Source organism: Microtus ochrogaster, unplaced genomic scaffold (assembly GCF_000317375.1).
Source record: "Microtus ochrogaster isolate Prairie Vole_2 unplaced genomic scaffold, MicOch1.0 UNK70, whole genome shotgun sequence".
NCBI classification, from domain to species: Eukaryota; Metazoa; Chordata; class Mammalia; order Rodentia; family Cricetidae; genus Microtus; species Microtus ochrogaster.
The window spans coordinates 940573-966019 of NW_004949168.1; the positions used below are offsets into that span (position 1 = coordinate 940573).

Sequence of the window (25447 nt, forward strand, 5' to 3'; positions counted from 1 at the left end):
CTCTCTGAGGCGTCTGCCCCCGAGAGGAGAGCTGTCGAGTCTGACATCACTTCCTCTTCCTCCCAGTATTCTGCTCTGTTTACTCCTCCCACCTTATGTTTTAACCTATCAGGGCAAGCAGCTTCTTTATTTAATTAACCAATGACCTTCCTCCATCAAGTAAAGAGCCTTTGCTGTTTCTTCTGGCTGTTTTTGCCATGTTCTGCCTTTGTTTAACACAAGCTTTTAACACTGGTCTTCAATGGACAGTACTGGCCCCTCATAGTTCTCTCGTATTATAGGTGGTCTTCTGTATGTTAGCAGAGTACAAAAGCAGAGAACTAAATCATCCATAGCTAATTTTACTTCACTTGTTCTGCTGGACTTTATTTCCCAAACCTTTCTAATTGTTGCATATATGCCACAACTTTTACTATGCCATTGCTGAAATTCAGTGTTGCTCTATAGCTGAGTTATGTAGAGGCAAGACTGAATCATTTTGTTGCTTTATAGAAAAGATGGTTACTACTTAAATTCTTGATGACTATAAATTTTTTACTTGGTATTATTGAGTTTTCTTTTATAATTCACTAAGTAATACAGGAACACATACCTGTACAAAAAGTGGTTTTAACAGTCTTGGGTTTTGTTTTCAGCTCTCCTTGGAGACGTTTTTTATTTTCTGAACATTTTTAGCCATGGTGAACTACCACCTCACTGTGAGCAGCGCTTCCTCCCTTGTGAAATTGGCTGTGTTAAGTACTCCCTCCAGGAAGGTATTATAGCATACTTCCACAGCTTTATCCATCCAGGTAAGGTCCTAAAAGTGTGTGATGGTTTTAAACTGGCTTCATTTATTAGTAATCGTCTTCTTAAAAGTTGAAGTACAGTGGAGTTCTTAAAATGTGTGTAGACATAACACCTACGTGTCAGACTATTAGGGATCAGGTGCTGATGCTGCTGGCTGACTGAACTCAGAGCTCAGAGGACAGAGTCTCAGAGATGCACACCTGTAACACTTGCCCAGGCCTTACATCGTGGGGTCTTCTGTTTTATGCCTTGTTCTTTTCTTTCACTATCCCATCCTTCACTTTAGTAGTCTTTAGTTTGAAGCGGATACTGCATTGTAACCTTGTGAAGACCTTTTTCTGAGCTAGTTAGATCATTTGTAAAGTGTCTGTAGAAACTATTAAAACATAGTTTTAATATGGAGGTAGCCTAGCTCTCTAAACATCCTTAGTCATCTCCTTTCCACTATTCTATCCCCCACTAAAAACAAAAGAATAGCCCAGGGGAGTTTCAAGCCTGTGATCCCAGCAATCATTCAGGAAGAAAGATGAGGCAAGAAGATTAGGCTGCATTGATACCCTGTCTCAAAAAACAAATGAGACACAGATAGTTACAAAGATGCTGGATCCCTTCAGTTCCCAAGAGGACAGAGAGCAGTTAAGGGAACCACCATATCTTGGAAGTCAAAAGGGAAAATGTGTCAAGATAGCAAAAAGCTTTAAAATTAATTTAGATGTCCTTTTTTCTCAGAGGACAGCAAAGCTGATTATCTTATGCTTGTGGACATTGCTGCTTAGGACAAGTCATATAGCTTTTACATTTTGTTGGTGTGTGGATTATGAAATACTGAAAAGATAAAAATTTGAGATTTTTCTTCATTCTGAAAAATGTATGTATGCCTGCAGTATAACAGGCTTTACCATCCTCAAATACCTTCATGGACCCCTAGCTAGAAGTCATTTTGCATGAATTTTCTTTCTCTAGTATAATTTCCCTGGAAGGAACAGCTTGCTGTGCGAAGTAGTTTAGAAAATACATAGAGATTATTTTAGTTATCATACCTTTGATTTAAACAGTAACAACCAAGACAGAAGCAAAGAACATAAAAATAAAAGGACACTATGAAGTTATAATGGTATTTTAACATAATAAAGATTACCCACATTGAAACTTGGTCATCACATGAAGTATTACCATAACACAGGTAAGAAAATTTTCAGAATTCTGCTTCTCAGTGAAACACTTTGTATCGCAGGTGAAATTCCACGAGGATTTCGATTCCATTGCCAGGCTGCAAGTAAGTATAAAGGAACTGAGATAAGAGGGACTGAGGGTGTGCAGCCTTGTTAAAACTCCTTCTTTTAACATAGAAATGTAAGATGTGGGGAATGGTAGGTGGAATGGTATTTAACATAGAAATGTAAGATGTGGGGAATGGTAGGTGGAATGGTATTTAAACCTTAAACCTACACATGTGCACTCCTGCCCCTGGGGTCTGAACTGGGGCCTCACACGTGCTAGCCAACCCCTCTGCCATAGAGCTGCATCTCCAGCCCAAACTTTAAAACTTTACTGACTCACATATATGTATGAACTCTTTTCATTCTAAGAAAGTAAGGAAACTGTTGCTACGTATCCTTGGAGTTCCAAGGTCAGTTGTTGGTATAGGGGCCAAGCTCTTAGGAAAATCATGGGAAGTTTCAGATTCTCTAAACTTAGACTCATTTGTGAGCAATGACTATTTTAAAAAATTTTTTTTAGAATTCATTCTTCAAAAAGAATAGAGTTCAGAGTAGAATAGTTCTGAGTTTAGGTGTGAGGAAATCAGGCTTTTAAATGTTTTGTAACCAGAAAGCTTGACTATGACTAAATTTATCTAAGATTAGAGCTAAATTCTTACTAGAAAGAGCTTTCAGCAGTTTCCCATTTGATAAAAAAAACATGTTTTATATTAAATTATGTTTTATGTTAAATTAATATTAATTCAGTATATTGTTTAAGGAGCCATTTAATTCCTGCATGTACCGTTTAACTTGAAACTGTGGTCAACTAGCCCATTAGAAGTATTAGAAACAGAAGTGTTTGTCAGGCCTGCTGTAACAGGCATATTGTAACTTTTATAATGCTAGCTGTGTGTGGGTGCATCATGCACCTGTGCAGGTCAGAGCACAGCTCTGGGGAGCCAGGTTGAGACACAGCCCTCTTGTTTCTGCCACTGTGAAGCAGGCTAGCTGGGTCATGAGCTTCTGGCAGATGCTGTTGCCTCTGTCTCCATCTCAAGGTAGGTATGCCCACCACCACATCCAGGTGTTTTTTTGTTTGTTTGTTTGTTTGTTTTTTTAATGTGGATTTTAAGATTTGAACTCAGGCTTCAGGATTACAAGACAAATATTTTTACCTGTTGAGCTGTCTTTGGCCCTATAATGCTGTTTTTACTGCATATATTTTGTACTTTCCCTTCTTATTATTGAATTTGTGTGCCTTGGTTTAAAAAAAAGAAAAGAAAAAAAGTATGGATCTGTTATTTTTCCTGGAAACAACAGTAAAGAGATTTTTCTCTTTTTTTAATTATGCTTCCTTACATATTTTAAAATACAAAAAGAAGCTTATACAGAAAACACTTCATGATCTCCATCGCAAGTTACATTATTTAAGGGGACTGTGCTACTAAGTAGATGGTAGTTAAAGCAAATGGAGGAGCTGGAGAGGTGGCTCACACTTAGGAGCACTCTGTGCTCTTCTAAAGGACAGGAGTTGAGTTTTAAGCACCTACATCAGGCAGCTCACAGCTGTCTAATTCAGGGGATCCTTTGCCTCTTCTGGCTTCTACAGGCGCCTACACTCAACACTCACAGGCATACACATACATAGACATAAATAAAAATAAGATAAATCTTTCTTTAAAATCCAAAAATGAAACCAGGTACAGTAGCTCATGCTTCTAATTCTAGAGCTTGGAAGACTCAAGACACCTACAGTTTGAGGCTAGCATGGGCTACAGAGAGTCCATTGCCAGCCTGTGCCACAGGGCAAGACTGTCTCAAAACTCAGCAAACAAAAATCCCAAGCACAAATTTTATGAAACGTAATTTCTAATTTAATTTTCATGTTTGTACTTGAAAACCTAATTTTGGTTTGTCATTTGAATGAACACATTGCCTTCCTGCTGTGTGTTACTGATTGTTGAGAGTGTCACTGGCTTGCCATGTCCTTGCCACCTCAATCCAGATAAAACCTTTAAATATTCTTTTGCATATTTCTGCAGTATTTTCACATTAAAGTAACACAAAGCATCTTTCCTTTTTAAAGGCTGTTTCTATCTCATATATATATGTGTATATATATATATGTATATATATACATATATATATATACACATATATATATTTTTTGTTTTGTTTTGTTTTTGTTTTTCAAGACGGGGTTTCTCTGTGGTTTTGGAGCCTGTCCTGGAACTGCTCTTGTAGACCAGGCTGGTCTCGAACTCACAGAGATCTGCCTGCCTCTGCCTCCCAAGTGCTGGGATTAAAGGCGTGTGCCACCACCGCCCGGCCTATCTCATATATCTTACTAATGGCCAGAAACAGTTTCTTTTTTCTCATGCTGAGGATCAAATCTAGGCAGTCCTTGTTCAGCTAGGCAGAGGCCCTCCTGATATGCTGGATCCACAGCTGGGAATGGTTTCTTAATTTATTATTCTAGCTAATTGAAGCAGGATAGTATTTCTTATTCAGACAAACTTAAAATGTTTGGAGCTTGCCAATTTAAGCATGTCTTAAGTTGCCAATTAAATAACCCCGGGAAATCTGCCAATTAAATAAGTGATGGTTAGAGTGACAGCTGTGTTGACATAGTACCTAAAAATGCCTGTACTAATGTAAGCGCACTGATTCGGAGAGGACCGTGGAGCACAGAATAGTATACCAAGCCAGATTTATGTGTTGATAAATACATCCACATAGATTTCTCAGAGCTATCATAGATGGCTCAGTGGGTAAAAGTGCTTCACAGTAAAGAATTCAGGATTGAAAGACATTTTAGTGTGGAGTCCAGTGACAGCTCCTTCCCCACTTAGGTTCCTCACAAAGAGGTGCTTCAGCTTCTGTGTGAGCTTGGGACTAAGAGGTCTTGACTTTCCTCCCTCACTTCAACTTCTGTTCATTTCACTGTTTAATGGCTTTTCTTGAGAGAAGTTCTGCTTTAAAAGAAGCAAAGCTTTGAATCCTGATTTGCAGCTTTCTATATGAAAGGTCCTTTGGCTTTTCAAATGCATTAAATACAAAGAATGTACCACTGACTTATAGTGTAGAATATTAATGAGCAGCAGTGTGCTCACCAGTCAGCTGACAACAGCACAGTCCCCAGCACCACTGGCAGTCTCTCCTCTCTCCCCCTGGTCCTTTGCAAGAGAAGTGTTCTGAATTCTGTTAGTCATTATCTTTTCTGAATAATTTTACTCTGTGTGTGTGTGTGTGTGTGTGTGTGTGTGTGTGTATTCACTTAAATATGTTTTGTTTTTATAGATATGTACCTATATTTTAAGTACATTATCTTTTACTCGTTTTTCTACTTGATATTCTTACATTGTGTGTTTATTACATTACATACCTGTTTATTGCTCCATTGTGTGAAAGTGGCTTTTTTCAGCCTTAGCCTTGCATTGTTCACTCTATATGAGGTCTCTCTTAAGTCTCAGTACTAGGTGCTGAGCCCTAGGTCTTATGATGCTAAGTAAGTACTCTATCACTGAGCTACATCTCTAGCCCTTTTAATAAGCACAAGTGTTGGGTTCTAGTTTAGCAAGACAGCCAATTTTTTTTTTATCAACTGTGAATCTTTGTGTCTTAATACACTACCTAAAGATTTAGTCTCCTATTTTCTTCTAAAATTTGCAAAGTTTCTTTTTTTGTATCTGATGCTTATTCTACCTGGAATTGACTTGTGTATACTATGAGGTGGCAATTTCACAGTTTTCTCCTGCAGATAACCAGTATCTTGGCATTGTTATTGAATAACCTGCTTTCCCCCAAAATGTAGTGTCTTTTAGGTCAGACCATACCTCTACTTGTTTTCTGTTATTGGTCTACTAGCATTGGGGGAGGGGGGCCTTATCTATCATATTCTTGATTAAGCATAATGGTTTGAAAATCTTTAGATAGCTCCCCTGACCTTGTTCTGTAATATCATAGCTATTTCTGACCCCTATTTTTCATCCACAATTTAGAATCAGTTTTTCATGACCACCTGTAAATATTTAGGTCATTTTAAAGAAATAGCCTTCATAATGTTGCTTTTCCATCTGTGAACATGAACTGCTTATTTCTTCAGGTCCCTACTTTCCAATTTTATTTTATTTGAGATGGGGTCTCACCTTGGCTGACCTAGAATTCCCTACATAGAACAGGTTATCATCCTATTTGCAGCAGTCCTCGTTTCTCTGCTTCCTGAGTGCCTACATCACCATGAAGCTTTTTGTTGTCTTGTTAGTGCTGTGTTTTGAATTGCATCTTCTGGTTGTTTACTTGGCTTTGTGTTGTATGAAGGCTAGGATCTCTAGTTTCCAGTTTTCACCAACAGGTTCTTTGCTATAGTTTTCTCTTTCCTGACTGTCCTTATTTTTTTGCTGTACGTACTTTATCAGAGTGAAAAACTTCCTTCTGTTTCCAACTTGATTATGGATTACAATTAAATATTTTAATAAGGATGCTCTTTCAAAATCTCCAATGTTTTATTTGTATGGTGATTTACCAAAATTAAACTGGTTTTGCCCTCTAGAGCAAACCCAACATAGTAACCATACGCCTCTTAATTGTTGAGTTTGACTTGCTCGTGATTGTCTTAGAGTCTGTGCATTTTATGTTGCTGTTGACATTGTCTCATTTGGTTGTCAAGGTTATTTTGCTGTAATGGAAGATGAGGGAAAATGGATTGGGGGATATATTTTTATTACTTTTAAATTTGGTTTCTGGGTGTGTGGAAAGTATAAAATAAGTTTCTTTGAACAGAAGAGGCCTAGTTATTTTACAGACTTGTATTACAATTATCTTTGTTGGTCTGTTTTCATAGTCTCTTGGTTATCATGTTTGCCAGATATACCCATCCTGTGCACTGTGTGTGAGTGAGTATTATATTATCCCAAAATGTTTATGTTGTGTCTGGCAGAAAACTAGAGTGAGGGGGCATCTAAGATTACCTTAGTGCATGAACAGGAATTGAGGTAATTTAAATTATGCATCAGATTTTACAAGAACCAATCCATCTTTTTAATGAAAACAGAGAGAGTAGACAGATTACCACCGAAGAATTTTACATAGAATTTGTAGCATAAGCAGTGGAAATCAGAAAATAATAGATTTTATTAATATTTTTATATAGGGTCTCTTGTAACTGAGTATGGCCTCAGACTCTATGTAGAGATAACCTCGAGTTTCTGGTCTTCTGCCCCAGCCTCCCAAGTGCTATGACTGTAGATATGCACCACCATGTTTAACATTTTATTTATGTATTAGTGGGAGAAAATACCTTAAATTTTTATTGAATCTGCTAAAAGTTCTGTCTGGTGTCTGAGTCTTTAAATCTTTCCTTCCTCAACTCACCAGTGTTTATTCCCTTCCAAGATCCCAGGCTCCTAATTCCCCATTCAATTGCTCTGTAGTACTTTGAAGTAGACATTCCACTTGCTGAGCTTTTCCTCTGTAGTTGTGCAAAGCTGAACTTCACCTTTCTTTATAGATTTGCAATTTTATATTTATCTATCAAATTTGAATAATTTGATAGGAATTTTGTTCAAACAGTTTTTTTCGTTTAAAATCAGTGCCTAGTAACTTCTACACCAAAGACACTTTCTATGAGCTTCATTTTGGTTCTCCTTCTTGCCTCTGTTTACCTGCTTTTACACAGTGTGTGAAAAGAAGGAATTTCAGAGTAACTTTATCAGAAAGGAATTACTTGCTTTTTGAGGCACTTATAGTGGGCTTAGGAATTGTGATCATAGATTCTGAAAGCACTTTGCTAAACCATTAGCAGTTTCTAGAACTGACAATGACCTAAAACTAGCCTTACAGTTTCCCAACTCCCTACTCCTTTATCAGTAAGTTTTAACTGCGGTACGTTTGTACTGCTCATATCTTTAAGGATACCTGTATTATTTTGTGGGAGGGCTCATCTGAATTTACTTGGCCTTTTTTTTCTTGGAGGTGTGGGGTTCTTCATTATCTTGTCTTTTAAAAAATTATTGTTATTTTTAATGTGTATGGGTATCCATTGAGGCCATATGTAGGGAACTGGGTCCTCTGGAACTGGAGTTACAAATGGTTGTTAGCCACTGTGTAGATGAGATTAGAGCCTGGATCCTCTGGAAAAGCAACCAGTGCTTCTAATCATATCTCTTCAGCCCATATTCCTTTTTTAAAAGCAGTCATTGACCAGCAATAATAACTGTTCAGGTATTTGTTGCTAACCCTGAATACTTGAGTATAATCCTGGAACCCACATGGTAAGGAATTAACTCCTGTAGGTTGCTCTCTGGACTCCACATGCTTACACACACACACACACTCACAATGTAAATATTTTTTTTAAATAAAAATGGGCTAGAGCAATTTGATCACTGGTTATAAAGTGATTGCTGCACAAGTGTGGGGCCAAGAGCTTAGACACCCAGAACCTACCTAAATGCCTTGTGCCTGTAATTCCAGCCTTAGGCAGAGACAGCAGATCCCCAGAGACTAGTCATATTATCAAGCACTGAGTTTGATTGAATGACCCTGCCACAGTGAATAAGGTCGAAGAGATCAAGGATGATTCCTGATAACACTCTCAGGCCTCCTTATTCACACACACCCCATTCAGGCAGGCAGGCAGGCAAACACAAACACACAAGCACGCACACGAAAAAGAGAAAAATCAGTACTACTATGAAGCCCTCCAGCCTTATTTAACAAAACATTTTTGAAAGGCACCATGGGAACAATGCAAACACTATAAACTTGGTCATTAAGAAACTTGGGTTCAATAATGACTTCACTGTTCATTAACTATTTTTGGGAGTCTCTGTAGTCTCCTCTTAATTTATGTATGTGTTTCCCACCTCCATAAGATTCTTGGTTCAAGTATGTAAAGTACCTAATAAGAACCAGGCTTGATAGAAACACTCATGGGTAAACTACCCACTGCTCTCCTCCTGAATTCCTGTTCCCACCCTGATAATACTTGGCTTGCTCAGTAGCTGAACTTCTACCTCTTTATTTCCCTCAGGTGATTCTAGTCACAAGATTCCTATTTCAAACTTTGAATTCGGGCATGACCAAGCAACTGTGTTACAAAACCTTTATAAATTTATTCATCCAAACCCAGGGAATTGGCCACCTATTTACTGCAAGGTAATATCCAATAAGATGTTTTTAAGATGCCCATTTAGACACCAGAAGAATTGAAAAGGCACTAAAAAAATTTCAGTTTTGTGTAAACAGACTGTGCTTTTGTTTCCTGGCCTTTGGTTAATAAAGAAGCTGCTTTGGCCTATGGCAGGGCAGAGTATAGGTAGGTGGGAAAACTAAACTAAATGCAGGAAGAAAGAAGGTGAGTCAACAGGCACCATGTAGAGAAAGATGCCAGTAAGCTGCAGCCTCCTGGCAATTACAGATTAATAGAAATGGGTTAATTTAAGATGTAAGAGTTAGCTAGGAATACACACACCTAAACTGTTGGCCAAACAGTGTTGTAATTAATATAGTTTCAGTGTGATTATTCTGGTCTGGATGGCTGGGAAACAAATTACAGTCTTCATTTACAGTTTTTGTGTTAGTTACATGTTTTAAAACATGCTCATTCTGAATTTATTTGTGTGTAATTAGTATGGCCTTCAAACCACTAATTTTGGAGGCAACAAAAGCTGAGTATAGTATTTTTTTAATTCCTCCTGAAATACCTACAGTATCTTTTTAGCCTAACAGATGGATACTCATTCCCTTAACCCTTGTTTTGTGATGTTTAGAAAAGACAATTTTATCTAAATTTTCCAGAATAATAGTGAAGAATTGGGTCCTAAACTTACTGCATATTATAAATACTACCATGAACAGATCACATGTTCTGAACATTGACTTCATCATTGGTCCACCCTAAGTGTCACTTGCTTTTCATTAACTGTATTAAAATATATATATATTTGTGTGTGTATACATACACATATATATGTATGTATAGCCAGTTAATTATAGCAGTACTTTTTCTAATGTATGCTATTTTTATATGATTTTCAATTAGTGTCTGTCTTTTCTACACACACCCAATTTTGAAAGGACAGTGTTAATGAAAATAATTCTAAAAAGGAGAAAATAAAAGTAATGATTTTCCTTCTGCAGTCTGATGATAGAGCCAGAGTCAACTGGTGTTTGAAGCGGCTGGAGCGGGCATCAGGTGAGTAGAACCTCAATCGTGCAGGAAGCATAGTCTATACTTTGGTTTTTCTGTGTGCCCAAATTCACTAATTATGTTTTTCTGTTTACTAATGGAAGAAATCAGACAAGAACTAGAACTTCTCACTGTAGAGGACCTTGTAGTGGGAATCTACCAACAAAAATTCCTCAAGGAACCCTCTAAGACCTGGGTTAGAAGCCTCCTAGATGTGGCCATGTGGGACTATTCTAGCAACACAAGGTATTGATAATGATTTTGTAATTCGCTTGATTTTTTGTTTTGTTTTGTTTGTTTTTTTAAACTACATTCTGAGAAAGTAGGCTTGGACTAGGTTTTGGGTTTGTGACTTTTGGGTTGTTTTGTTTTGCCTTTTGTGATCACTTTTCAATTAAACCTTGTAAACTTAGAAAAATAGTTTTGTTTTGTGGTTTTCAAGACAAGGTTTCTCTGTAGCTTTGGAGCGTGTCCTGTAAATAACTCTTGTAGACCAGACTGGCCTCAAACTCACAGAGATCTGCCTGCCTCTGTTTCTGAGTGCTAGAATTAAAGGCATGCTCCACCACTGCCTGGTAAAAAATAGTTTCCCATGTATGAGTGTTTACCTTTGTGCACACCACTCCAGGTGATCCTGGAGTTCAGATGACGGTTTCAGATCCTCTGTTGCCAGGAACCAAACCCAGGACCTCTGCAGTGTTCTTCATCACTGAGCCAGCTCCAGCCTGGGGAAACTTATTTTTAGATACTGTTTTTAATATTGTATTTTTAGCATACAGTAATTGATAGAATCATTGCTTCTTTATACTAAAAGCAAAAAAAAAAAAAAAAAAAAACCTTGCCACATAAACTGACTGTTCTTTACCAGTTAGAATTTCTCTGCTGGTAAAGGAATGTTTTGATTTTATTTAGACTTTTTATTAAATTGCTTTCGTATGTATATAATTTATACAAAGTGGTATGTAAGTGAATTAAATTGGCAAAACTGTTCATTTTGAAATAATCCTAGATTTACTGAAAAATTAAGAGATTAATAAAATAAGCATAATACTCTCTTGGCTTCCTTAATTATTAACATATTAACACATTTTCATAATTTGTTTCTAAATACATACACACTAATTCTAAACCACTTGAGAGTAAATTGAAGTACCTTTCTTCTTTGTGTCTAGGTAGCAATACCAAAGTAAGAATATTGCCATTAGCACACAGAACTGTTATCTAAACTGAAGTTCATAGGCTGCCAGTTCTTTCCTGATGCTTTTTCTAGATCAAACAGTATCTACAGTCCAGTCCTGGATCACATTTTGTTGGTCATGCATATGCATCAGTGTTGTTGCTTGGACTTACCTGAAACTCATGACCCTTCTTTTTTTTTAATATTTATTTATTTGTTTGTTTATTTATTATGTATACAATATTCTGCCTGTGCATATGCCTGCAGGCCAGAAGAGGGCACCAGACCCCATTACAGATGGTTGTGAGCCACCATGTGGTTGCCGGGAATTGAACTCAGGACCTTTGGAACTCATGACCCTTCTGCTTCAGGCTCCCAAGTGCTGGTATTACAGGCGTGTGCCACCACTCCTGGGGTCCATAGTCTCTTGCAATCTTTATTCTTTAAAGAGTAAAGTCCAATTAATTTATAAAATGTTTCTCAGTTTGAGTTGGTTTTTATTTCCTGTTGACTAGGCTAAGGTTACACATTTTAGGAGGAATACCAAAAATAAAAAAATACTACGTCTTCTCGTATGTCACACTTGGAAGCATATTATGTCAGTTTGTCCCATGCCTGATATTGAGAACTTGGTCTCTTGTCTGTTAGAGTCACCTTTGAACAGTTACAGTTGTGCACCTCCCTCATAATGGGTTGACATGTGCTCAGCGCTAGAGGGTGCTACCTAAATAACATAAGGCCCTGGGTTCAGTCTCCAAAAAAGTAATGTATTTTTGCAGAGAAATGTAATTCCTTAAATGTCAAATGCAAGTTCTGGCGTGCAGTGATGATTTGGTTGGAGTAGCTTCTAAGCTTGTTAAGATAGTGAATTTCCTTAATTATTCCTTCAGTATTTATTAGTTAGAAGTCTATAATAAAGTGATTTTCTCCTACACAATTTCTATAAATTCTAACTTTATTCAATGAATTAAGTGCTCTTTGCTTTCTGGTACATTCTAGGTTCATTTTCTATTGCTCTACTCCACCCTTGGATTAGCAGTTTCTCCAATTAGGCCTTTTTCCTTTCAAAGGCAGAGGGTGCTGAGTGAGAACCTGTTCAGTCTGTGTCTCACTGTTTGAGTTTTGGGATGCACTAAATGAAGTTTCAGTGTTGGTGAAACCTTGACAGTTGAGGACTCCTTTCTAGTTGACTGTAATCTGAGGATAGTCACAGTCATTTTCTCAAAAGTGACTTGAGTTAGTTCACTCTGTTTACTTGTTTATATTCCGTGTTGGCTCCCCTCCACTTTGTTGGTAATTAGCCTTTGGATGTATAAAGCACTAGCATTGTTCAGCAGTGTATACTCAAAAGTGTCACTCACTTCATTGAAACCCTGTAAGAGCTTAAAAATTAGCTTGGAGAGAACTGAATCTTTATGTTGAGTTGTGTCCAAGGACAAAGGTTCTTTTTCTGTTGTTCAGATGAACACTGTCTTTGTGATATTTTTGTTTTTCATACAGGTTTGTAGATTTATTATTGGTGTATTGTTGAGGGGAGGTTCCTTAGGAAACTTTGTTCTATGAAAACTGGTTGCTTCATAATTCTAATGGAGTAAATTTGGTGATTCATTTTTTTGGGGAAAACTACACATGGTAAAATAGATTTTTAAATGTTTTTAGATGTCTGTAAGGAAGGTAGCCTCAAAAAAATGTTTCTAAAGTTTTATTGTTTTGTTATATTCTGTAGATTATGAAATGTCATTTTTGAACAAGTACTATTTAATTAATTCTCTGACAAATTAAAATGCTTTTAAATGAGCAGATGGAAAGGCCTTCCTGGATTTAGTGAATTATGGATGTTTCTTTTAGTGAATATAGATGTGCATTAAGACCAAACAGTGTTGATTGCTTTATCAAAAACTACATAGAAGTTATTTATGTATAGGGTATTTTTGAAAACTTAATATATAACAAATTTTATGACCTGTCCTGTGAGCACATGAGAATTTCTGTACCCTTTGTTTTGCATTATAGGATTTGACTCTGTCCAGATCTACACTGATTGTTAGCTAGTTGGTTTTCTGTTGCTATAGTCAATGCCCAAGATAATCAGCCTATAAAGAGAAAGGGATGATTTTGATTTTGGAGCCTGTGGCTGTGTTCAGACAGTGCCTTGCAGTGGGGAGTGTATGTGGTAAAGCAAACTGCCTCACCTCTGGGAAGGTAATAAAGAGGAGGGAGGGGACTGGTATTTTGCAGTTGTCTTCATGGACACACACTAGCCTCAACTACATGAGGGGCTCCCACTCCCACCCACTCCTTTTTAAGATAAGGTCTCACTGTATAAACCAGACTGTTCTGGAACCTACTATGTCAATCAGACTGGCCTCAAACTTAAGAGATCTGCCTGCCTCTGCCTCCTGAGTGCTGGAATAAAAGATGTGCACCACCACACCCTATACCTGTTTCTTACATAAATTTCTGTCACCTCCCAATAACACTAAGCAGGAACAATCTGCACCTTGAGCTCATTCTGCCTCACACTTGTGAGTGTTGAGAGTAGAGACCTTGCCATGTCTGCAGACTTCCAGTTAATTCTTTGTCCTCTTGATATCTTGACTATTGAGAGTAGAGTTTTACTGTATTTTCATACCTCCTTATACACTCTGTGAAGCTGGTTAGTCTTTTATTTCATGTCTGTACATTAAGAAGTTTGGTGAATCTTGGTGTATAATAGGTTGAAGGGAGACTTAAAAGGTATTTCCTGTTTTGTTTTTTGGATTTTGCATTGTTAAATTTTCACAGTCACTTTGTGTTTGTGAATTTCTGGAGAATTCAACTCCATCATGTTGTGTAATCCTTTTACAAAGCTTGTAATTTGCCTAGCTTTAGCAATGTAGTTTTTTTAGCCTAGAGATTTTACTACTTTGCCATCCTTTATGTTGGTAGCTCCTCTCAGTTTGTTGTTTAAGGGTCACTTCTGTGGTGTCTGGTAAACCATTTCAGTATGCAGAAATTGACTTCTGTTTCTAGAGCTTTTTCACAGGTTATAATTTTTCTTCCACTCTAAATTTTGTTAAAGAAATCTATGATATATGCTGCTATCTTATCTTACACTTTATTTTCTCTTTTTACTCTTGAATTATTTGCCAGTTTTTTGGCTTTTTTAGTTTCTTTTTCAGAACGAATCTGTATTTCTTTGGGCAGTTCATAATCTATTTAGATTCTTAACTGTTTTTGATTTCTGAGTCTAGTCAACTCTTTCTCATTTTAAAAATTGTTTAGTTCTGAATTTTTCTTATCCCAACTATGTTTCCATTTTCTTACACACTTGTGTGAGAACATTTAATTCCATGTGGAATGTTATGTTAGAATTCCCTAAGATTTTTTTTGGAAGTCACAGGTGCTTTCTTAGTTTATGTTCCAATAGCTTTCTGTGAATGAGGCCTCTGTTTCCCTTGTCTCTTGGACAGCAGTTTTTGACTTACGTGTGAGTTCAGTTCAAGAGCTCCCTCTTCTGTCAGTGCAGCAACCGAAAAAGCTAGTGACTTGGGTGGAAGGAAGGTGACTGATTTTCTGTTTTTGTTTGGTCCAATGGGATCCTAACTTTATTTCGTTGGCTCCTCCTCACCATTATCCAGTGCAGCAGTTCTCAGCCTGTGGTTGAGATCTCTTTGGGGGTTGACCGTCTCTTTCACATACCAGATATCATGCACAGCAGATATTTACGTTACAGTTCATGGCAGTAGCAATAATTACAGTTATGAAGTAGCATAGTGGGTGATTTTTGTGTGTCAATTTGACCAAACTTGAGTCATCAACTGAGGAAGCATCTCCTTGAGATCCGGCTGTAAGGCATTTTCTCATTTAGTGCTGTCTGGGAGGAACCTAGCCCATGGTGGGTGGTGCCATCCCTTGGCTGGTGGTCCCAGTTCTATAAGAAGGTGGGCTGAGCAAGCCGTGGGAAGCAAGCCAGTAAGCAGTTCTCCTCCAGTCTCTTCATCAACTGCCTGTGGGATCCTGCCCAGTTTGAGTTCCCATCCTGACTTCCTTCAGTGATGAACAGCAGGGCTGACTTATAAGCCAGATAAACTCTTTCCTTCCCAACTTGACTTTTGGCCATAGTATTTAGTTGCAGCAATAGAAACTCTAACTAAGATAAACAGCAATTAAAATAATTTTATGGTTGGAGTCTCCACAACATGAAGAACTGTATTAAAGGGTTGCAGCATTGGGAGGTTGAGAATCACCGATCTGGTATCTAAAGAGCTCTTCTACTTCTAATCTTCCCCAACATAAAGTTGCTTTCTTATAGACAAGCGCTTTGCTCTCCAAGTTTTTATATGGAGTGGGGATGATTTACGTTTAGTCTTAGACACTCTTGTTTCCTTTTTCTTTCATTCCTACAGTTTTTTTTAAAGATTTATTTATTTATTATGTATGCACCAGACCTCATTACAGATGGTTGTGAGCCACCATGTGGTTGCTGGGAATTGAACTCAGGACCTTTGGAAGAGCAGGCAGTGCTCTTAACCTCTGAGCCGTCTCTCCAGCCCCATTCCTACAGTTTTCTAAATTCCACAGTTGACATGAAGACTTAGAGTGAGAGACTGAAAATTTTCTCCATTTGAAATATAAAGCTTTCTGTTTATTCGCGAGTTTTTAATATTCTGTCCTTCGTAAAATCTTGTCTACTTTTTGTTGTCATCATTATTGTTGATCTGTGAAGTGTGTGAGGGATGTGTTAGGATATTTAGACTCAATACAATTACTTTGGTTACTGACCAAAGAATTTCTAAAACTTTATGTTCAGAAGTATGTGGTGCCTGTATTTATACTTAGTATTATCCCCTGTGCCATTGGCAATGTTGTTAAAGTAGCACTTTGTTTTCAAAAGATCCCCAGTGTTGTCTGGAATTTTCTTCCAAATAACTGACCTTTGGTGCACATTTCTGTTTTGGCCTTTTCTTTACCTTACTAAAATAGATCAATAAAATGTAGCAACACACACACACACACACACACACACACACACACAATGTAATTGTTTCCATACACTTCAATGGCAACTATAGAATATATTTGTATAATATGGATTTTAAACAGAAGAAATATAGTATTAAGTTCAGTAAATACAAGTGCAGCAAGACTAGGATAGCTTTATTGTCAGGCATTTTTTGAGGCCTGTGCCACAGAGCTGGTTCAGAGAGAGACTGATGGACATGGTGCTCCAGCCAGCATAGTAAAGTATTTGGACCAAATGCCCTCTGCCTTCCACTGAGCACTTAATATATAGTGAGAATGTAAGGGAATTTGAGTTTAAGAAACTATAGAATCTAATTAGAAATTGTGACCCAGATATAGTAGTACACATCTCTAATCCCAACACTCAGAGTCAGAGACAGGAGGATTATTACAAGTACAAGGCTATCCTGATCTGCATAGGTAGTACCAGGCCAGCCAGGACCCTGCCAAAACAAAAACAAAACTTATTGCACGTATTTTCCTATGCCCTGCAGGCACTTAATACTGAAGTCAAATAGCAAAATAATGTTCCCCTGCCTTTATGCAGCTAACATAGGGAAGATACATGCAACAACTAATTAAGAAAATTGACATTTTAACTTATAATAAGTGAGCCAGGTGGTGGTGGCGCACGCCTTTAATCCCAGCACTCGGGAGGCAGAGGCAGGCGGATCTCTGTGAGTTCGAGGCCAGCCTGGTCTACAAGAGCTAGTTCCAGGACAGGAACCGAAAGCTACAGAGAAACCCTGTCTCAGAAATCCAAAAAAAAAAAAAAAAAAGTAACTTATAATAAGTGCTTTTAAAAGTCAATCAAGAAGTGTGTGGAAGGGGAGACTACAAAATGAATGGTCCAGGAGAATATTTAAATTATAATATGAAAGCTAAGAACTGAAGGAGAAGAAAGATAAAAAATGAAGAGCCTTGTTAGAAATAGGATTCTACTAACTAGGAAAGAAAATAGATTAGGTTTCTTAAAGGTTTCTGAGGTTCTTTTTACAGATGTATTGAAAGGAGATAAGGAAGGAGGTTTGGAGCCTATGATTATTAAATGAGCTGGCAATAAATTATTTGGGACTAGGGTGGTGACAGACAGAGAGGAATAGGTTTAAGACTGGTAAAAAGCAGTAGGACCTTGCTTAAGGACTAGCACTGGGGAGAGAATTGAAACAGAATAACAATGTATGATTGGTTAGATGGGGTGAAAGAATCACATTTAGAATATTCTGAGAGACTGGTGAAGTGTCTGATGAACTTGTGTGTAGATGAGATCATTACCGAAGCTGAGCAAGAAGAGGACCTAATGCAGAACCCTTAGAAATAGGCTTTGCCATTATCATAAAGCTTGAGCAGAGGCTGTGGCTGTGCAGATGTCAGCACTCCAGCTACAGTTGCTATGTGACACAAATGATAGTCATTGCCAGTGCTCATGGTGAAGACTGGAAAGTGAGAAGAAAGCCATGCTGAGTGCAATAACTTCACAGACCACCATGAGCTACTCACTTCCTGGGTTAGAACTTCTTGTTCCCTTGTCTATCTCATTCTTTGGGAATGTAAATTGTCTTTCTGTGGCCTTTTTATGTTGTAGGTTTTCTTCAAATGTTTGATTCTCCTTGGTTATGTTATATTTAGAAATGAGGCTTCAAAACCAAATACCTGGTCCATCTTGTCTATCAGCTAATCAGGCTTTGCTGCAGGGAAAACTGACAAAAGAGCATAGCAGAATCCTAAATTCAAGAGCAGTCAGCTTATTCCCTGATGTGGAGTTGGAGAACTGACAGCTCTTTGAACAGAAATTCAGCCTCATAACCTGCATCTGCCCTTCTACAGTTTACTGTTTATATGTGTATAGATGGTGTGTGTTGTAATAGGAGCGGTGGGCTGCGTCCCTGGCACCCGGCCGCCCACATGGCTAGCTCTAGCTTATGCCCCGAAATAATTACACGGAAACTGTATTCTTTTAAACACCGCTTGGCCCATTATATCTAGCCTTTTCTTGGCTAACTCTTGCACCTGGACTAGCCCATTTCTATTAATCTGTGTAGCCCACGAGCTGGCTTACCAGGAATGATCTTAACCTGCGTCTGCCTAGAGTGGGAGAATCATGGCGACTCACTGACTCAGCTTCTTTCTCCCAGCCTTCTGTTCTGTTTACGCCTCCCACCTATGTTTTAACCTATCAGGGCCAAGCAGTTTCTTTATTGCTTAACCAATGAAATCAACAGATTGATATATGACACTCCCACATCAGGTGTGGGTACGGATGTGCCTGTGTATAGAGATGAGAGGACAGTGGGATCCAGGGATTGAGCTCAGGTCGTCAAGTGTATGTGGTAAATGCTTCCACCCATGTCTGAGTCCAGCACAAAGGTAGTGACTTCTTAAGTCACTGTTCTTCATTTCTTTCTACAATTTTATTAAAGTATCTTCTATAGAGAAGCCTGTTTGTATTTTCTCCTTGTGTACTCTAGTTATTTGACTGTGATTTTTTTCAAAAGACTTTGGGGACAAGAAATAAAAATACGTATGTATTTAACTCACCATCTGAACTAAAACCTTGGCAATAGTAGTATTAAGAAGTGAGGTGATACTGTGATACCACTTTAGAGTTCTTTCTTTGTCCAATTAAATGAGCTTTTTATACTTAAAAAAAAACGAGCAAATTTTGTATAAAAAAACAGGCACTAGAGCGTGTTCTCTGGAAGTGCAATTTGCACTCTTAACCACTGAAGCATTTCTTACACTCTGTGTGTATTCTAGGTCTGACCTGTAGTGGAAAGCATGTATCTGGGTAGGTCCTCTTGACTTGAATTCTAGACAAGGAACAAAACTAATAACCAAAACTAAACTTGTTACTTCCATGTGGTTATCTACAAACGTAGTTTAGTTCTTCAGTCCTCAATTTCGAGCTTTATGAATCATATATTCATATTATCTTTGAAAATACAGGGGGAGTTTTAGATTGATGTTAGATCAGTTAACTGTCACTTGGCACAAATAACTTTTTATAGTTACTGAATAGCATTTTTGTGGTTTTAAATGAAGATTCTTGGTAAGCTTTATTGATAGCAGTGCTGTCTGGATCTTAGTAGATGTTACTTAGTGGGAAAGCATGTTTATATTGACTCTCATGAAAGTGTGTTCCTGTGTTTGTAACTCTGGGTTGAATCATTAACTTTGGTCATTTCCTTTTCAACTTTTTCTCTTGTCTCCAAACACCACATTCTCAGTGGTGCCTTGCTGAACTGTTGGCTTCTGCTTCACAGTGTTGTCACTGCTGTTTAAAGTTTTTCATTAAGCATGCCTGTATGTGTTTTCAGTCCACCTTCCCCACTAGAAAGTAAGTGTTGTGAGATGATTTCATTCAGTAATGTGTCCTTCGTGCCTAGCAAAATGTGTGCAGTTCATGCTTAGTGACTGAGTATATGTTAACATGAGTTACTACTGCACTTTAAGTGCAGTTACCTCACTTTAAAATTTAATTGTATGGTTATGTGTGGTTTGCATATTAAGAATTTTCACTGGAGAAATTTTTACCTACAACTCTATTTTAAAATCTATATTAAATTAATCTTTGGGGGCCAGCAAGATCACTGAGTGAGTAAAGATGCTTGCCCATCAGCGTTTGATCCTGGAAACCCACATGGCAAAGAAAAGAGCCAACCCTGCAAGTTTTCCTCATACTGCCACTTAAGCACACACACAAATACACAATAAATAAGAGTAAAAAGTGTAAGAAATTTTGAATAATGGTATCAGTTTTTATTAAATAATCTCAGCTAGTTGAATTGGAAATCTGGCATTCAAAAATCCCTAATGCAGTTAATTTAGTTTAGCTACTTCAGTTAGTGCTGTGTTTTTCCTCATACTGGGGGTGGCCAGACACTTATCATAAGCTCCACCTCAACCATTTGTTAGTACATTAAACTCCTTTTTCTTGTACAGGTGCAAGTGGCATGAAGAAAATGATATTCTCTTCTGTGCTTTAGCTGTTTGCAAGAAAATCGCGTAAGTTTGAGGAGGAGTCCCCCTCGATGCTTTGCTGTGCTCTGCAGGGAGTCCTTTGCCAGTTGTGCTTGCTCTAGCTCCTCAGCTGGGGGTGGGGGGTGGGGTGAATGTCTGTCTGCTCACCTTTCTTACTAAAGCCCAATGAAAATAAATATGGAGATTTTTCTTTGTTACTTTTTACTGTTCTGTTTCACTACTTACCAAACAATTTGTGGGAATCTTCAGAAGCATTTGCTGAAGTTTTTCCTTCTTGGGCCTCTTAAAGAGAGACAATTTTCTGCTAGCATTAAGAATGTCACTTACTTGAATGGTGCCCTAAAACTGTAAACCAGTTCTTCTTGTTTTGTAATGGAAGCACCTACAGCCCTGTTCTAGTTTGCTTTCTGTTGGTGTGACAAGCACCATGACCAGAAACAACTTAAGGGGGGAAAGGATTTATTTGACTTACCCTTCTAGGTCACAGCACCCATCATTGAGGGATGTCAGGGCAAGAACTCAAGCAGGAAACAGGAACCATGGAGGAATGCTACTTGCTGGCTCACCCTGGGCTCATGTTTAACTGGGTTTCTTATGCAGCCTAGGATTGGTGCTGACAGTGGTAGCCTGGCCCTCTGGGTTGGTTAACAACAAAGACAGTGCCCACAGACCTGTCTGAACTAGACAATTCCTCAACCTAGGTTTTCTTCTCAGGTTGACTCCAGGCTGTGTCAAGTTGGCAGCTGAAGCCAACTAAATCAAGCGCCAAGTCTCTGAGCGCTCTGCTAGCACCTTTCCGTGCAAATGCTACTTAGTTTTGAGGAGTCACTGTTCATGGCTGTGGCTTAATTTCTGCTTCTGCCTTCTTTCCTTAAACATTGGAAAATCCTACTGATCCTTACCCTCACTTCCGTCCCTTGTAGCAAACTTGAAAATTTATCTGCTGATCATGAGATTGTGTCCCAGTAATAACGTTCATGGTTTGAATGCTGTCTGTTCCCATCTCTGAATCTTTTGATTTTCCTCAAAGTTTGAATAATACCTCTGAGATGTTTCCTTTGTTCAGGAACTTAACTGAATACTTTTAGTGTGAAGTGGATGGAGTTGCTCTAGTGAGATCCGTCTTCTTTTTAAAGGTACTGCATCAGTAATTCTCTCGCCACTCTGTTTGGAATCCAGCTCACTGGAGCTCATGTGCCACTCCAAGACTATGAGGCCAGCAACAGTGTGACGCCCAAAATGGTCGTACTGGATGCGGGGCGTTACCAGGTAAGGAAACCTCTGTTGTTAGCAGACTCTTGGATATACGTAACCTCTTTGAGGAAAAATCTGTTTGTTTTTCTTATTTCTAGTTTGATTCTAAGCACAGTTTCTCTGTTGGCATTTTCAAGTGAAGATCTATTTTCCTCTGTCATTTGAAGATAGTGTCTTTGATTGTTTTTAGCTTCTAGACTTCTTCAGACCTTCTTCCTAAAATTCCTAAGTTTCGAAGCTCATGCTGTCTGTGCTACAGTACCTGGCAACCTGACTGGGGGACCAGTGAGCACTTTAGTTGGGGCTCCTCATTAGAGTGGTACTTAACCAAGGGACTAGTTTTCTAATATTTTTATTTTCACTTTTCCCACTACGTAATCCTTCTAGCACCCAGTTCTCTGTTTCTTTACTTATTCTCCTCCCCTGCCCCATAGCACGAAGTCCCCACTCCTGTGATTGTATCCCATCCAGTGCTGTTGCTTCCAGTCTAAACTTCAGGTAGCCTCTTCTGACTCCAACCATCTTCCTCTAGCAACTCAGTACCAGCAATTCTTTGACCTCTGCTGTGACCTGTAATTCACTTACAGCTCTGCTGTCTCATACTCCTTTATAGGAGCTACTGCACTGTAGTGTGTATAAAGTTGTGGCCTCTTGTTCATATTTTCTTTTTACCACTTCCATCCCCACCTTTACTGCCTTCCATTCCAACCTAGGAATTTTAGTCTGTCTTTTCTACTACTTTATCTAAACTCCATTAATCCTCTTGTCTTCATCATACTTGGTTGACAGACTAATCCTAATTAAATGTAACTCTTCACTTCCACTCCTTATATTCGTGAATTGAAATGAATCTAGAATGAAACTACAATGCTGCCAGGTATGGAAGGAAATAGCTCTAATCCCAGCCTTTCTAGAGGCTAGAGAAAGAATTTCACAAGTTCAGGGTCAGCTTGGGCTGCATAGCAAGTTTGAGGACAGCATAGGCAGGTGAGACTATTTGGTCTTAAACTTAAATAATGGAGGGCTGTACTTGCCTGATATATACAAGTCCCCGAGTTTAGTCAACACAAACACACGCACACACACATGCCATAATAACTAATCTTAACTAAATACCTTTTATGATCAGCTTCATCAATTCATTGTCTTGTCTGCAGTCATCATTTCTCTCATCTAATTAATTTCTCATGTATTATCTTTTCAATTTATTTCTCCTTTTCTCCCACCTTTGCTGTAGCCAATACTGATGCTGCTGCTTCTCCAGAAAAGCAGAATCAATCACAGATTTTTACACACTCCTACCACTTCAGCTATCTGCTTATACGCTAGTCTCTGCTTTTTCTCTGATATTAGTAAATATTCTCTGTTCCTATCTAAAACTTATGTATAGATCTGTTCTTTCACTAACTAAAGACACAGCTGCAGTGATTCTAGTTTTTTGACTCTTTAGGGCTCCCTCTATTCTGAGTCATCTTTTGCATTCTGTGTGTCTGTGTGTGTCTGTCTACATGTGACATAATGTACTCGTGGTTGTCAGAGAACTTACAGGAATTGTTTATCTCCTACCATTTGGGTTCCAGGGATCAAACTCGGGTCACCAAGATTGGAACAAGCACCTTTTCCCATTTTGCCAGCCCTGTTATCACTCTTACCAAAATAAGCATACCACGATCTAATGTGTTGTAAAGAAACAAACAAGCAAATTCTTAAGCCTGTGACCCTAAGGTCTCTGCAGTCACCTGTCTCCTCCTTTACTGAACACCAAACTAAACACTGGTAAAATACATATGGTAGTTTGACTTTTTTAATGTGGAGTTAAAGTAGGCCATTTAATAATTAATAATAGACATATTTCCTGTCATTTTCCTGTTCCTTTACAGAAGCTAAGAGTTAAAAGTCCAGGATTCTGTCATTTCAACTCTTACAAACAGGAACAAAGGTCAAACACATCCACTGGTGAGTACTTTCAGCTTTATAAGATTGGGGTAACACCATACAAAGATCCCTGGGTGTCCCTCGGTGGGCATGAGGAGTATTTTGTTTGGAATTAGTTGTTAAAATGATATGAATTTGTTTTTTGTCCCTAGTGGAATGTAATATTCCTCAGACTTTTGTGCAGGACATTTCTGTGAAACCCTGTTTTTCTTACAGCAACTACAGTTTCATAGTTTTGATGTCATAGATACGTGATGTGTTTTAGGAGATGAGAAATTCCAAAAGCTAGTTACATAGAATTTCATTTGATACCTAAAGAACTTCAGTTGGGGTCTCTTGCCCTAAAACAAAAGGAAACCTTTTTCTTGACCTACTTGACTTCTACTCATGATTTTTTAAATTATACCTTACTGAGAGTCCTACTGTGGGGTGAAGTGACCTGAAATGCCTCTTTAGATCAAACGTAAAGTTCCTGTGTTTGTTTAATTATCTTTGCAACACTCTAGGTTGTTACCCATCTGGGGTGAAAATTTCTGGCCCCAACAGCAGTGTTCGAGGAAGAGGGATCACCCGCCTGCTAGGGAGCATCTCCAGCTCCTCCAACATCCACAGATTCTCCAACTGTGAAACTTCACTCTCTACTTACATGTCCCAAAAAGATGGGTACAAATCTTTCTCTTCCTTTTCTTAATGATGGTACTTTTTGCAATTTCTGGAAAAATAACAAGCCTAACTTCCTTTCTGACTACAGTCATATTAAACAAACAGATCACATCAATAGTAAATGTCACTCCTCTAAAAATGACTTAATTTGTAAGGAAACTATTTCATAGATTAAAAACAATTGTGGTTGGAGAAGACTTTTGGCATTCTTGCTTGTCTGTGTGTCTGTGTTTCCTTTATTTTCTTCTAAGACTTAATACTTGTGGTATGATGGGTGTGTCCCTAAGGTTCTGAATTCCAGAACAAAACTGGCAATTTCAGAGTATTTGAAAATGTTATACACTTCTTTCCCCTGAAGTAAAGGTATTAAGTTATCCGTTACAAAACACTCTAAGATAATATTAATTTAATTCTTCCCATTATAAAATGTTAACCTTAGAGACCAAAGGCTATTTGCATTGCACATAACTAAGAAAATTAGCCTTTAACACAAATAATGATTTGTTATTTTAAATAGTCTTTGACATAATTTGTCTTTGGCAAAAGAAACCAGTTACAGGATGAAAGTATAGAACGAAAGATGAGAGAACTGGCATTTACTCCGAGTCCCAGAGCAAATAAAAAATCAAACCATATTATTAATGTAATTCAAGCCATTTTTCCCCTTCAAAAAGAATTTTTGGGTACTGAACTAAAAATTAATATCCTTTTAAAAACTAAACATTAACTGATACTGTCATTGGGCATCTGCTTAACAGGGATCTCCTCTGACTCCTGCAGTGGCCGTAACGAAGGCCAGTGCCTGCTTTAAAGTCACACATCAGTTACTGCTGTTGTAAGACAGGTGTTCTGGAACATTCGTGGCCCATGTCAGCCTGAAACTCTCATCCTTTCTTTGCCTCCTTGTAAGGGCAAATGATTTTAGCCACTTTGCTGTGCACAGACTTTTATTTTTGATTCGATCTATGAGAAGGAACTTTCATGAGCCATGAAATTAGTTAATAAAGAGAGAGATTTATTCTACAAGAAGGCTTAATTGAAACAAAGGAATAGAGTGGGAAGACCCCAAGACAGGGGGCTTCACCTGGGAATTTACCACTAGGCTTTCTGTATACAGCCCGGAAAACACGGACATATGCATCCCAATAAACATCACGGGAACAGGCTTACATTCATCTGACTGCCTGTCTCTCCCTGGTTGAAACAGCAGCAGCAAGAGGCGTTCTGAGGCAAGTTTTTTAAGCCTCATGA

At 38.2% G+C, this 25447-nt stretch overlaps 1 protein-coding gene across 1 annotated transcript in view; it reads left to right on the forward strand.

Annotated features, from left to right (window-relative positions):
* Mael (maelstrom spermatogenic transposon silencer) overlaps positions 1-24343 on the forward strand; it is a 27704-nt gene extending 3361 nt beyond the window's left edge. The window contains exons 4-12 of the mRNA XM_005370091.2: positions 636-791; positions 2024-2065; positions 9025-9149; positions 10134-10188; positions 10287-10428; positions 20306-20368; positions 21481-21613; positions 23479-23554; positions 24040-24343. Coding sequence (XP_005370148.1) covers positions 636-791; positions 2024-2065; positions 9025-9149; positions 10134-10188; positions 10287-10428; positions 20306-20368; positions 21481-21613; positions 23479-23554; positions 24040-24224 — 977 coding nt within the window. The 3' untranslated portion in view covers positions 24225-24343. The remainder of the gene's footprint in view (positions 1-635; positions 792-2023; positions 2066-9024; positions 9150-10133; positions 10189-10286; positions 10429-20305; positions 20369-21480; positions 21614-23478; positions 23555-24039) is intronic.
* The last annotated feature ends 1104 nt before the right edge of the window (positions 24344-25447 follow it).